Source organism: Centropristis striata, chromosome 22 (assembly GCF_030273125.1).
Source record: "Centropristis striata isolate RG_2023a ecotype Rhode Island chromosome 22, C.striata_1.0, whole genome shotgun sequence".
Classification (NCBI taxonomy): domain Eukaryota; kingdom Metazoa; phylum Chordata; class Actinopteri; order Perciformes; family Serranidae; genus Centropristis; species Centropristis striata.
This window is the reverse complement of record NC_081538.1, coordinates 3962695-3977280: the sequence shown is the minus strand read 5'-3', so window position 1 is coordinate 3977280 and position 14586 is coordinate 3962695. Positions and strand designations below refer to the sequence as shown.

The following is a 14586-nucleotide window of genomic DNA, read 5'->3' as shown; positions in this document are numbered from 1 at the left end:
ATTCTGCTGATTTTTGTGATTTTGCATTTCCTGCATTGTGTGTGTTTGCGATGCTGTGCAAGCGTAAATCAATAATAAAAAAAACATCCTTTTTTTTCATTGTGGTTTGGTATACTGTAATATTATTGACAGTTTTCATATACAGAGAGGGCTCACTTTCAAGTCTTTTACACAATATAAAGCTTAATCAAATGCATATTTTAATACAAAACTGGTTTACAGAATGGCTGAATGTGCTGTGTGTGCATTAAGAAACACATAAATGTCACAGGAGCAAACTGGAAAAGGAATTTATAGATAAATGTAGAATGCTTTTAGAGTGAATGAAAGGGTATCAATCACTGTGAATATGACTGTAAAAAAAACAAACAGATGACATGAAGTGGTTATTCCAACTCTGAGAACAAAGAAGCCAAAGTCAGTTTTGACATACATGAATACTATCATTATGCATTTAGATATACATTTATATTTAATCACACAACACAGTAAACTACACTCAGATCCTGAAGTCATATTGATTTTTCATTTCCTGTGGTTATCTGAGATAATAGGTATTCAAATGGCTTAAGTGTTGTCATATTGTCATGGACAGATTTCCCCAAGGGGACTGCCTCGTCTCTACACAAGTCTATCAAGAACAGATTACGCAATAAAGAATTAGAATGTGCAGTAATGCCCTGAGGGCGCTCTGCGAAAAGCCTCAGGCAGTATTGAATACAGTGCTTATAGAACAGAGACGTGGTTGAACTGTAGAGTGTGGAAAAGAGCCTTGCTTGTGTTTTTCTATGACAGAATTATTATAGTAAACAGGATTATTATTAAGACTAAAGCCTGACTTTGATACCGAGCAATTATAGTGTTTGGTGATCCGGTAAATCTATTGGTAATCATTCATGTGCAGGAGAGAGAAAACAAGCTTTTCATGCGTGCTCAGTGATGTTTTTCTCATGTTACTGCCATCTACATGTCTGATGATGTAAATATAATTTGCATCATAACTCATTATAATATAATTTTCCACACACTGGACATCCTGCTTCCTTGAATTTATACAACAATGGGAATCAGTTAACTTTTTCTTGCTATGAATCTTCCAAAGGCACTAACAAAATTTGCTTTGATTTTTTACTTTTTCATCTTGCTTTATACTCTACAGACTGAAATGTATGTTTTATCACTGCACTTTGGCAATATCTCACTTTGCCTTGATCTTGCAATGTCTTGTGAGCTGTTTCCACATTAAACATCCATAAATCCTTTTCTAATTTAATTCCTCTATGTGTCATCTCTGAATTAAGTGCTTTCTTCAATAAAGATATCAATAGAATCAAGCGTGTCTGAAGAAGAAATGGGAAATTTTTAATGAGTTTGAGGTGCTGCATCCTTTAATAGGTGCAGACGTTAAGATGGAAATATGAAACACATGTTTTGTTTGATGCAGAGTAAGATTATATGAAAAATCCAGGGGGCATACAATAGATGCAGTGTTGTGCTGTTTCTTAACCACATTTCCATGGAAACAAGTAAAGTATCTTCTTAATCACCAGGGGTTGACAGGGTGTTAGGTAAAAATACTGTATTTACACAACCTTCTTATTTTTTCTCTCTTGTTACTTCTCTCAGGTTATTCATTCAAGCAAATAAAAAAAATCACATAAATTGATTCCCAAGACCAAGGCACAAACCATATTTAAATAACCAAATTTAAACAAATTAAGTTGTTTTGTTTAAAGCTGCTGCAGCATTATTCAAAGTTCTGCAGACATCACCTCCGACAGTATTTTTATTTTCTTTACTGAACCTCAGATGAAGGACACTGAGTAATTGAGATGCAGCATTTGCATTTAGATCTATATATTCACAGATCATAAAGGCATGTCCTACTAAGACCTTATTGCCCTTGTGTTTAATCCACACACAGGTCAGTCAGTCAAAGCAATCACTTACTGTCCAAACACACATCAAGCTGAAAGAAATAACCTTGGCGCTGCTTTATTGGAGAAAAGAAGCCCTGTAGATTAGTTGGACTGATGGGACATGGGCTGCAGGGTTAGGTGATAAGAACTTCAAAATTAAACTTGGACCTGGGAAGCTAGGCGCCTTCAGAGGAAAAACAGTGGCTCCTGCATGACACAGCGATTGTTTCTTTTTTTTTCGCCAGAGACACAAAGATCACCCACAATGTTATCTCGTCAGTCCACCAGTGCATCAATCAGGGCCCAGGCTGCTGGGAATCGACCCCCTTTGGTCCAGAATCAATGCCCTCTCCCATTCTCATTGGTACAGCAAAGATTGTCAGAGATACAGCGCAGGAGCGCCCTGCCAAATCCACCACTATATGTTCTAAATGGGGGAGGCTATTAACTCACTGACACACACTGTCTCTCTCCTTTCTTCTCTGCTCAGCCCTTTCCTTTATCAGTCTCAAGAGGACTGGATTGAAAATGTTACGATAAAACAGTTTTTCCTATTGTGATATTTGTATCATATACAAAAAATGACCTAAAATCTAAAAAAATAAAAGTATAATCCTATTCTTTATCAGCAATCAGAATCAGTATCTCACAACAACATTCTAGGTGTGCCATAAAGCATCTTTATCATCCAGATTATGGATATCCCTGTTGATGGAAATCAATTACGCACACAATTCAAAATAATACAAAAAAATAAAATAAAAATTTGAATGGCTGATTTGTCTACAAAATATTCTTGTGACAAAAGTAGACCGTGGATGTGGGACTGACTGTTTCATGTTTGATTTCTGAGTTAAATGCAGAGCAAGCAGCCTTTAAAATTAGAACCCTTTAAAATAAAATAAAAAAAATAATAATAATAAAAAAAATACCCATTTCAATTTAACAGAGAATCTTTAGAGAATTAGATCGATAGATAGATAGATAGATAGATGGATAGATAGATAGATAGATAGATAGATAGACTTTATTTATCCCAAGCTGGGAAATTACAGTGTAGCAGCAGCATTACACACAGAGACAATAACAAAACAATTAAGTAAAAAGAACAACCTAGGCATACTTCAAGCAATAAAATACAAAAATACAATAAAAATACAATAAAATATAAAGTGTCTAAAGAAGGAGTAGAATAGAATTCCAGTGCAGAATAAATATGAATATACAGTATTGCTATGAAACAAATAAGGTGCAATGAACAATGTGCATAAAAAACACATAAAGTGCATAGACAGTATGTAATGAACCAGGTTATTATTTGTTATTGTACAGTGTGATGGCATGTGGCAGGAAAGATTTTTCGTATCTGTAATTAGACGATTTGTTTTAGATTTAGGTCTTTTTTCCATAGTCCATAATAACGTAGTTATAACATACGTTTCAAATTTGTGACTGTGACCCAAGCAGAAGTAGAGAAAATGTGCACCAATGCTGACAGAACTACTTTCCACGTTCAGACTACAAATCCCAGAGTTCTTTGCTTCATGTAACCTCGCGCTTCTGACTTCCTGTTTGGGTGCCGCAGCTGTAAAAATGGCAGCTGAGACAGGGAGATACAGGAGTGCAGTTAGCAAAAACAAAGACCCCTCTGGACTTCTTATCTCTGTCATAAGGTAAGGGTTGGTCTCGTTATTAATATTTACTATATAGTGCTGTTAATACGTCAGACAAATCTTGAACGTTGCTTGTATTTGCTCCACAGCTAGCTTTTATGCTAATGCTACGTTAGCAACATCCTTCCTGTATTGTTGATTACTTGTAAGAAATTGATGATCACGCCTTTGCTAATTACATTCATGATATAATTTATATGTCTTAGTATTAAGTGAGTAAGAGTCGTTTTATTTAACGTTAATCCGGAAGCAGAAGAAAAGGCTGAATTTTGGCCACTGTGTGTAGCTGTCAAAATATTGAAATGCATCGATTATTTGTGCACCAAAAAACAACGTTTTCCTCCTTAAAATGAACACCTTACTGAAAAATTAGTGAGCTACTTTTTTATATTCTGGCTGCCACCAACCAAGAACAATAAGCTTGGATTTGAGATGCCTCATAGCCTCAGTTGAGAATTGGGAATTTAAATTTGACTTTATGTAGGAGATTTGTGAACTCTGATGTATGTAATCATCAAAACTTTGTAATATAAAAAGATGCATTTCATATAAAGTCACACACTGCAACTACAGTGACCTCACTGTGACACCAGCAACTAACAGTTTTGACAGCTGCAATGGGAAGTTACAAAACCATATTTCCTCTTCTCTGTAAAAGTCGTTTGGAGAAAGGAAAATGTACACGGAAATAGTGGAAAAACTGCTTGTAAGGACCCCAACAAGTCCTAAGTATGTAATGCAAGAAATTGTTTGCTTTACATTATGTAACTAAAAAAGCTGATTTTGTTAATTCCAGTGATTCTTCACTTGATTTAATAGTTATATCAAATCAGATTTTTTCTGCAGAATGTATGAGAAAATGCTGACAACACCACTCTTTATGCTGCTGTTGGATCCATTTATTACAGCATGATTGTACCTGCTCATGTTGCAATGCTGTCCATATTGTCGGAGTCACTTGGCATTCAGAGTTTTGTTTTTCGTTTTTTTTTTCTTCCGTTTTCTCACATACGACCTTCAAGTGCTTTATGTAAGGTCATATTTAGCCCAACTCGGCATATAATTGCCATTTCCTAAGGGTCTCTGCTCCAACATTAATGCTTCATTTAGACTCATGATTTAGTTATTAAGTTTACTCAATACTTTCTTTTCCCTTCTCTCCAATGCAGGACTCTGTCCAGCAGCGATGATGTGCAGGACAGGGAGACAGAGAAGGGTCGCCTGGAAGAGGCCTTTGAGACATGCGACAGGGATTTAGATGAGCTGATTGTTCAGCATTATGCCGAACTTACCACCGCCATCAGGACCTACCAGAGCATCACCGAGCGCATCACCAGCTCCCGCAACAAGATCAAACAGGTAGAAATTAGATACTTGAATACAAAAATGGACACTGGAGGGTTTGTGAAAATCAATGCTAGAATTAATTCCCACATTGCTCTGATGGATTTCAGAGCAGTGACTCTAAGCCGTGCAATTAAAAACAAAACACGTTTTTCATTCATTTTCATTTGTCTCTTCATACATGAAAAGGGCTTCTTATCACACATTTTATGCTTTTTTATTCTTTGAGACTGAAAGACTTAATTAACACAAATCCTGTTCACCCAAGAAGAAAACTGCCTACTTAAAAATTGTCAGCTGAAGTTGGAATCCTCGGCCTCCGGACATAATTTTCTCTATCACACTTGCAAAAACATTTAAAATGTTGAGGTCATCTCTTTGGTCCTGTCCTTGAGCAAACCATACAAATTTGGCAAAAAAGACATCCATGTGTCCTTGTGCTTTTTCTTAGCAGAATAAAACTGAATTTTAACCAAGGTGTGCTGGCACAGTTCTGTCTTCAAATGATAACTTAAAAAATACAATTTACTTTTCACCCTTGCATAAGCCTTCAGAGAGCAGACATGTTAACAAATATACCAGTAAAGTTTTGAGAGGGAATCAGCATGCACAGTAACAGGACACTGAAACTGAAGCATCCAAATGGATGCATGAGGCCATTTTTAATATGTATTATTTACACCTGTACTTTTAGCACTGTAACATGTCAATACGTTGCGAAAAGGCCAATTTGATAATATGTGTTGCATCTCAAAACTGCCTGTAAAACCTCTGGGCGATTTTAAAATAAGCCCCTAAAACCTGAAGTTTTTCTGGAAATTCAACAGAAGTGTCAACGCTTCCTACTAAATAATAGATTTTTCAGCCTCTGTAGCAGATAGAAATTAAATTCAAAAAGTATTTGAGAGCTTATACAAATACTACAAAACGACGTATCCGCTTTCCAGGCTTCAATGGGTTAAAAGGGTGTAGTGGGATCTGTTCGAACACTAGAGTGAAAATAATTATATCATAAAACTTAATGAACTAAGGCATCCATTGGTACCAACTATGTCATGCTAGCTTTTTGGCAAGCGTCCCTTGACCTCTCACCTCAAGATATCTCAAAGAAATTTTTTTCAATGGGTACCCACACAAGTCTCCCCTTTACAGACATGCCCATGCTAATCTTGTGCTGTTTTTGCATTCAGTAAATCTGTTATTTTCGCATATTCTAATGATATTGTATTTCAGTATTTATGCATACTGGGGTCTCTAGAGTCTTGAATTGTATTAATTGACTGGAACGCTGAGACTCTTGCAGATTCAGTGATCCCAAGTGTATTCATGTGTGATGATGTTTGTCCCCATAGTAGCCGTGTCATTGGCGTGTGACAATTTTATGAAACTTGACCTCACTGTATAAAATGACCTGCTGTGACCTCTTTGATGATCACAGCCTCATTAGACTTTCTTGATGTGATATTTTGCATGCATGTTTTATTGTTTATTAATATTCTTGAGTGGTAAAAATGAATTTAGCACCAAATATGTGAAACAAATGGTTTTGATCTAAAAAAATTGTGAGACATAATTGAACATGGGGATGGCCATCATATTTGAATAGGGCCCCACCCAAAATATTATATTTATTACAGATTTATGACCAGAAAACCTTGACACACAGTGTTTGGCTGCACCCCAGATCATCCTTCCCATTCTATTTACATTCTATGTGGCATACTTTGTAGTTTTTTTTTATGCTTTCAATAGAACTGACATTTTTCTGAGTATATTTTCAGTATATGTAGTAATAGCTTGATCTACACTTTTTTTAAACTTTTATTTATGGGTACTGCTGCACCTAAAATGTGCCAAGTGCCAAATATTGTGTCTTATTTCAATTCACTCTTTCCTGCAGGTGAAAGAGAACCTCCTGTCTTGTAAGATGCTCCTTCACTGCAAAAGAGATGAGCTGAGGAAGCTGTGGATAGAGGGCATCGAGCACAAGCACGTCCTCCAGCTGCTGGATGAAATCGAAAGCATCAAGCAGGTGCCTCAACGGCTGGAGGCCTATATGGCAAGCAAGCACTACCTTCATGCCACTGATATGCTGGTGAGTAGACTCAGGGCCAGAGATGTGGTCATCCAGGAGTATCTTTGGATGTGTGAGTGTTTGTGTGTGAGCTGTACAGTTTTTCATTGTGGAAGACAGACAGAAGGAGAGAAAAAACAAATGGGTTCATAAAGTTCATCTTCTATACACTACTGGTCAAAAGTTTTAGAACACTTTTCCAGAATTTAATTGAAAATGATGCAGTTTAATGTCTCAGTCTACTCTGAAATTAATGCATATTTAAAATTCTTTATTGAGCATGATAGTGTTTTGAAAATAAAAAAAAGATTCAAAATCACATTTTATGTTGAACTAAAGGACTAAAAAAAGACACAAAATGACAAAAAAAGACACAAAAAGACACAAAATGACTTACAAAGATATGAAAAGAATTCAAAAATGGACAAAATAGCCCAAGACTCCATAGAGTTAAGTTGTTAACCCATTTCTTGTTCCCTGAAAAAGGCCTACTTGCATAATTCTGAAATGTGCATTATTTTTCAGTTTTGGTTAACCTTACTTTTTTTTATTTACCTCTGGCAGTTCACCACTTACCTTCGTACCCTTTCAAGCTGTTCATTTGACTTGAACTGCTTGAATTTCAATAAAAAATGGAAAAATTGAGGTGTTCTAAAACTTTTGACCGGTAGTGTATTTGCAAAAGGAACAGTTTGCTGGCTTGTTTTTGAAGTTGTGGGAATACCTATTGACACAGGTAAATGCATATGAGGCAATAGTGAGGCAGTACTGTCCTTCTGAGACCCACGGCGTGCACAGTACACATACATAAACACCCGTTTCTATGAAGTGCTAATTCTAAGATTGATTTCTTGGCACGTCTCATGCTCTCTAAAGAATCCTTTTCGAGCTGTGAACAGTCCAGTGGGTGCAACTCTTTTACTTCAAGAGAACATCATCTAAGTGCAGCGAAGGCGCTGCAGGTGTGTATGTTTGCATGTTCCCTTATTCTTTTGATGTGTGTTTTGCAGTATGCTTGGCAGGGGAGCTGGAGGATGGTATTGAGGACTAAACGACCAGCCTCTGTGATCCCTCTGCTCCTTTCCTTTTACCTCCCCTTCCTCTCTCCCTTCTCTGTCACACCCACACATCTTCCTTCAGACTTTGGTAATAATTAGTTTGCTAGAATGGGGTTATCTGAGGAGGAGGAAAAAAGAGGGATGATGGTATGCCCAAAGGACCATGAAAAATCCTCTTTGTGGGGGTGGAAGAAGTGGAACTTCATTCAACCTGTGCTCAGTCAGTATGGCGTGTTTTAAAAGGTTGTGGAAAGTTCAAAGTCAGTTGGACGCTACGCTTCTGTCTTGCACACTTCAAATACTCTTTGCTTGATCAGGATAGTGCAGCTTCATTGGTATGTAGAAAGCACATTTTATATGCCTCTACATATCAAAATGCTGGTGGACGCATTCGTTCTACCTTTTGCTTTGGCGACACATTTATGCAGGTTATGAATAAATAATGCAGGAAAAGTCCACTTTAAATAACCCACACTTAAGCCAAAGTAGAGGATGTTAGTTATGATTATAAAACGGCAGAACTACATACTTGAAATAGCATATTCTTTACCTTGTGAATTGACAAAGAAGCCCACCAACTTTCCATAATTATTTCTGCAATTTCTACACCTTTGACATAATGGACTAAATAAACTTGAGAGCTCAAATAAAAACTTGAAATGAAGTGAATTACAGTACATACATGCTGAATAAAGCCAAGTAATTCAATGTATACTTAAAGTAGTGTATGTCTTTTTAATTAAATTAAAAGAGCCAGTTTGCTTATTTCTAGTGCACAAAAAATTGTGGGGAAAAAAATCTCTCAATACAAATTTGTTGCACTTAAAACGTAGCCTGGCTACTTAAAACGTTTAATTTTTATTAATGTATCAGTTATCTTTTCTTTCTTTAATGCTTCTTTAATGAAAAATATGGTTACCAGACAATTTAAGTATTATTTTTTGTCATTCCTCTCTGCATTATTCCCCCCTGATATATTGTATAATGCCTAGACACACGCACTCTGTGTCTCTCCACTGTAACATCATACTGCCTGTGTCACTTCTCGGAGAGTCCCTGAAGTGTTTATTCCCATCATGCTGTCACTCATTACAGCACTCATCTGTCAGATTAACGTCTCCCTGGTTTTCACTTGCGCCTTCTGTTGCCTTCTGTACTTCCTCTTACTCTATTCCTCCCCCTCCTTCATTCTTCTCTACAAGAAGTTGTAAATAATTCCTGCTTACATATTCTTACAGTCTATATCTTTATTATTTTTGCCATGTAGTGTGTCAAGAGTGGACTAGGCTATCCAGGAATTAACTTCCTCGACTCTGTATCTCTCGTTCAATGTATCTCACTCCCCATAATGTGTGTGTGTGTCAAGAGTGTGTTTATGTCTTATCTCTAAGGGTTGACAATTAGAATTCAGACTATGCTCTGTGTCAGCTATTGAATGGCAGTCTTAGACCCCATGGGTTTGGTTAAAAATGAGAACCGCTTTGGTTTCAGAAAAAGTCCTCTCCTCTCCGATGTCTTCTCTCGTTCCCTTGTCCCCGTACTGTCACAAAACCCAGGTGCACACACACCACTGCTCTCACTTGGAGCTCAGAGTTTCATGAGAAGCTGTCACTCTTCTCTTCTCTTCTCTTCTCTTCTCTTCTCTTCTCTTCTCTTCTCTTCTCTTCTCTTCTCTTCTCTTCTCTTCTCTTCTCTTCTCTTCTCTTCTCCTCTCCTCTCCTCTCCTCTCCTCTCCTCTGTCCTCCTCACCATCTCTCTTGCTGCAAATTCACCAGAGGCTTCATATCCCTCATTATGCTGACAGACCGGGCCCCCTAATGATGTTAACCAGACTTCCTCTGTCATCTCAGCCCAATGGTAATGAGATACCCCCCCCACACACACACACAGACACATAAGTGTTAAATGATTTACAGTGATACAATCACACACATATAATCATACACAGACACATCTGGGAGGTGTGTACACACACACACACAGGACTCACAAAGCCTTGCAGGCATGCTGAGTTATTCTATTAAACCAAAGGGGGCTGATCATGCAGCGCATTAGCTCATCTTGTCACTAATGTGGCTCTCATTTGCATCAACACACACTTGACCCATGCACCCTGCCTGGCATCCCCTCCCTGCTTGCCAGTCCCTCCTGGCCTGCCCTGGCCATGCAAATATTCCTCACAGCGCTATCATCTGGCCATTAGTGCCCTTGAAATACACACATAAATGCACATAAATACACATAAATGCACACATTCAAACGGCCACAGCGCATTTAATGGCATCAAGATTTATTAAGTGCAAACATGCCACAACCGCTGCTGCTTTCTCGTGCTAATGAAAACTGAGGACAGAGGAAAAGAGGGAGGGGGGGAGAATTGGTGAAACTGGAGAAATGAAGAATGTGACTCAGGAGGGCATGAGAATAATTTAGATCATTTTTGGAGGGAAATATAATTTTCATATATTCAACATAATCGTATGTATATTTGCGTATTCATTCATTTAAAGCTGTGTTATGCAGTTATCCGGTATGGTTTTGGCTGCGGTAAGCAGAAGACAGAACTATTAGCAACATTTTCTCTCCATCGTTGAAACGCTGCACTGATATTGACATGTGTTTTATTGCATTTATTGTCACTCTTTTAGACTCTCTTTGGTGAGTCTGCCTCCCTCTTTTGGGTTGCTTAGCAATGTTGTTGCAATTACAGGAACTTTCCTGCAGAATTTTCCACCATTGAATCAGGCTTTCACCATCTGAAGGGACTGGATGCGCACCTGCATTTATAGAACAGACAGTAGCAATAACCTCTCTGAATTGACCTGTTATTTGCTTAAATCTTCTGTGATGGTCTACATTTTCTGAAGCCTGAAAACACAGCCAGAAAAGGTGCAAACATCTAGTTTTGATGCCAAACTACTTTTATTTTTAAAGTGGTGGTTTTGCATGATTCTGTGTGGAGAAACTTTGTTGATTTGTTGACAAAATGGATTGTGTGTTAGTCGACTAAGGATTTCTTTAGTCAAGGACAGCCCAAATAGATAAGTAGAAAGTGTTATTCTAAATTAAATGATCCAAACCTGGTCTGACAGGCCAATTTGAATGTCATTACAATCATATTAACTTTAGACACCATATATGATTTGGGCAGATTTTGCACAAGCAGAGGAACACGAACCATAGCTGGGGATAGATGTGGGATGATGAATTCAATTTCTTTCCTCTGTTTAGCCCTTAGGCAGTTATTGTTGGGTAAAAAATTGAATATGACCACATAGAGATCCTGTAGATAATTGTCTTATATTCATAAGATTGAGTTTTGTTGGGGTGTCAAGGAACAGAAGAAATGTGCAGCTCTTCAGTTGGTTGTGTGATGATTGTTTTTCACTGGCCATGAAAGTTTTCTGTAAGTTGTCCACAGAATGAGTTGCATTTAGATTTATTTTCAGCATTTGGTGGATGTCCAAGGTTTAGGTTTTTAGGTTTAGGTTTTATTTTATTTGCACAGTTAGAATTACATAAAATGACAAAGATAACATATAATGTAAAGTGCAGGGAGAGGCAGAAAACCCAGATGGGCTTATTTATTTAAAGCCTCCACCTAAGATTCCATAGTTATTAGAAAGTAATAAACTGATAATAAAAAAAACACATGTATAACATCAACTAGTTATAATGAAAATAACAAAAACAATTAAAAACAAAAATGAACATGTTAAAAAAGTGTATTTGTGTGTGAATTAGAATTTTAAAACAGCAGTTAAATGAGCTTTCAGACATCTTTTGCAGCATTTTACAGAGATGGAGTCCTTTGCCAGATGGGAAAAGGTATTCCATAATTTGGTCCCTAAATTGAACAATAAATTGACCTCTGCATGTCAGAAATCTTGGAGGATGAAGATCTAAAGATTGACTCGTTGAATAAGAGTGAATCTGAGAATGAAATTTAAAATAAGTCTTAAAGTGCTTTGGAAAGTTTTCATGATCTGAATATACCTTAAAAATAAAAACACATATTTGAGAAATATTGATGTCATGAACAGTAAGTATCTGGAGTTTCTGAAAGAAGGTTCAGTTCATTGCCATGTGTTGTCCGTATCTCTCTCTGTCTCTGCTGTACATGTCTTTTCTTGGACTGTCTGCTGTGGGCTATCCAATTAAGGCAAATACCAGGAGAAAATCATAAATAGATCTGACGTGAAGCTGTTCAGCTAAGAATGAAATGTACAGCTAAGAATAATCTTTAACTGGCTGGCATGTTGTCATATGCAGGTGTCAGCCGTGGAGTCCTTGGAAGGCCCCCTGCTGCAGGTGGAGGGACTTGGAGATCTGCGTCTGGAGCTCCACAGCAAGAAGCTCAACATCCACCTTGTTCTCATTGATGAGCTGCACCGACACCTCTACATCAAGTCCACAAGTCGCCTGGGACACAAGAATAAGGACAAAAATGCTGGTCGCCTTCCAGGGTAAGGGCTGGTTTCTTATATTTCTTATGTTTTATGGTTACCACTTTGTGTGGACCTCATAAAAATAAAACTGTGAAAATAGTACTTGAATATCATCAGGGTTAGGGTTAGGGCTTGGTCATTTACTTGATTGTGCATGCTTAAAAAAAAAAAAAAAACATTTTATTTGTAATGCACTTTACATTACAGGAAATCTCAAAGTGCTACAGGTTAAAAGCATAACATTCTAATTATAAAAAGGATAAAAAAGGGAAAAAAAAACAGCTAAAAACAGAAAACATACATACATAATCTAAAAACCATCTAGATAATCTAAAAAACATCTAGATAATCTAAAAACTATCTAGATGGTATGCTTGTAAAACTTGTGAGTGGAGTTTTATTTTTGCTTCTGTGCTTGTGAAAGGACTTATTTTGACCTCGAAAACAACTTTAAGATACATTGAGAAACTTTAAAAATTTAATTTCATCACCTTTGATTTGATTCCTTTATTAACATTTTCATACGATTCGACAAAGCTACAGTTATTCTTTTATGGGTCTACACAACACGCATTGAATATATTTGATTGAATTTTCTTTAAATTTTATGAGTAGGATGCTATTTAAGAGTGTGCAAGGTTGGGTGAGACAAAGGCAGTTAAGTCAAAACAAGACAGTTATAAAATACATCTTTAAGCCTGTTTATTTTGTCTGAGGTATCAAAAGCCTAACTTGTTAGTCTATTATGTAGTCAAAAGAAATGCCGCCTTCAAAATGCCTTCTTCTTTGAAAAGTTTTGACTGTATAGATGTGTATTCATTATGAGTTTTTCCAATGCTGGGGCAACTTGCCAATTATTTACTGTATGGAAACCAACCCAATTACTGACAAAAACAATTAGACCTTGTGGAACTTGTTTCACATCTATTTCTTTATGTTTGTTCTTTGTGCTGTGAACTTCCAAAGAAACAGACGAGAAACACATCATTTACTGTAAAGAGGCAAACATCACTAATTCGTGGAGAATGGGGAGATATACACTTACACTGTGCCTCATTTCCACTGCATGTTTCAGCCTGACTCCACTCACTCAATCAGTCACTTTTGGTATCAGTACTTTTCTCTGTTTCTTAAGAAAGTACCCCCTCAGTGTGGGTCGGATTCTCAGCTGATCACCATAGTGTCACCGTGTGAAACAGCTGTGACATCTTCTTCAAAACAGCTGAATCCTTTTATCAGCAACCGCACAGAGGAATGTCTGCACTTTGTTAAATGTAGTTTGAAAGACTAAATCTGGGTCAGGTTATTAAGCTGTTTTAAATAACTGTGGAAAAAGGGCAGGTTATTGCAATATACACTAGCGGTCAAAAGTTTTAGAACACACCAACTTTTCCAGAATTTAATTGAAAATGATGCAGTTTAATGTCTCAGTGTACTCTGAAATTAATGCACATTTGCAACATTTAAAATTCTTTATTGAGCATGATAGTGTTTTGAAAGTAAAATAAAGATTCAAAATCACATTTTATGTTGGACTAAAGGAGTAAAAAAAGACACAAAATGACCAAAAAAAGACACAAAATGACAAAAAAAAAAGACACCAAAAGACACAAAATGACCAAAAAAGACACAAAATGACTTACAAAGACATGAAAAGAATTCAAAAATGGACAAAATAGCCCAAGACTCCATAGAGTTAAGTTGTTAACCCATTTCTTGTTCCCTGAAAAAGGCCTACTTGTATAATTCTGAAATGTACATTATTTTTCAGTTTTGGTTAACTTTACCTTTTTTTATTTACCTCTGGCAGTTCACCACTTACCTTTGTACCCTTTCAAGCTGTTCATTTGACTTGAACTGCTTGAATTTCAATAAAAAACTGGAAAAATTGGGGTGTTCTAAAACTTTTGACCGGTAGTGTATAATAGAAAACTAACACTAATAGAACTCTATTTTGATCACTCTTTGTAAATAGAAAGATAACTTTAAGACAGTGACAAAAACATAAAATGCCCTTATGATGACAGTTTGGTCAGGTGAAACTTCTCACCTTTTTCTTGGGTTTCAAAC

General features: G+C 36.8%; 1 protein-coding gene across 1 annotated transcript in view; it reads left to right on the top strand.

Annotated features, from left to right (window-relative positions):
- Nucleotides 1–3496: 3496 nt before the first annotated feature.
- The window catches only part of exoc4 (exocyst complex component 4), a 164953-nt gene continuing 153863 nt past the window's right edge, over nucleotides 3497–14586 (top strand). Inside the window, exons 1-4 of the mRNA XM_059325790.1 lie at nucleotides 3497–3592; nucleotides 4762–4951; nucleotides 6837–7031; nucleotides 12341–12534. Coding sequence (XP_059181773.1) covers nucleotides 3513–3592; nucleotides 4762–4951; nucleotides 6837–7031; nucleotides 12341–12534 — 659 coding nt within the window. The 5' untranslated portion in view covers nucleotides 3497–3512. The remainder of the gene's footprint in view (nucleotides 3593–4761; nucleotides 4952–6836; nucleotides 7032–12340; nucleotides 12535–14586) is intronic.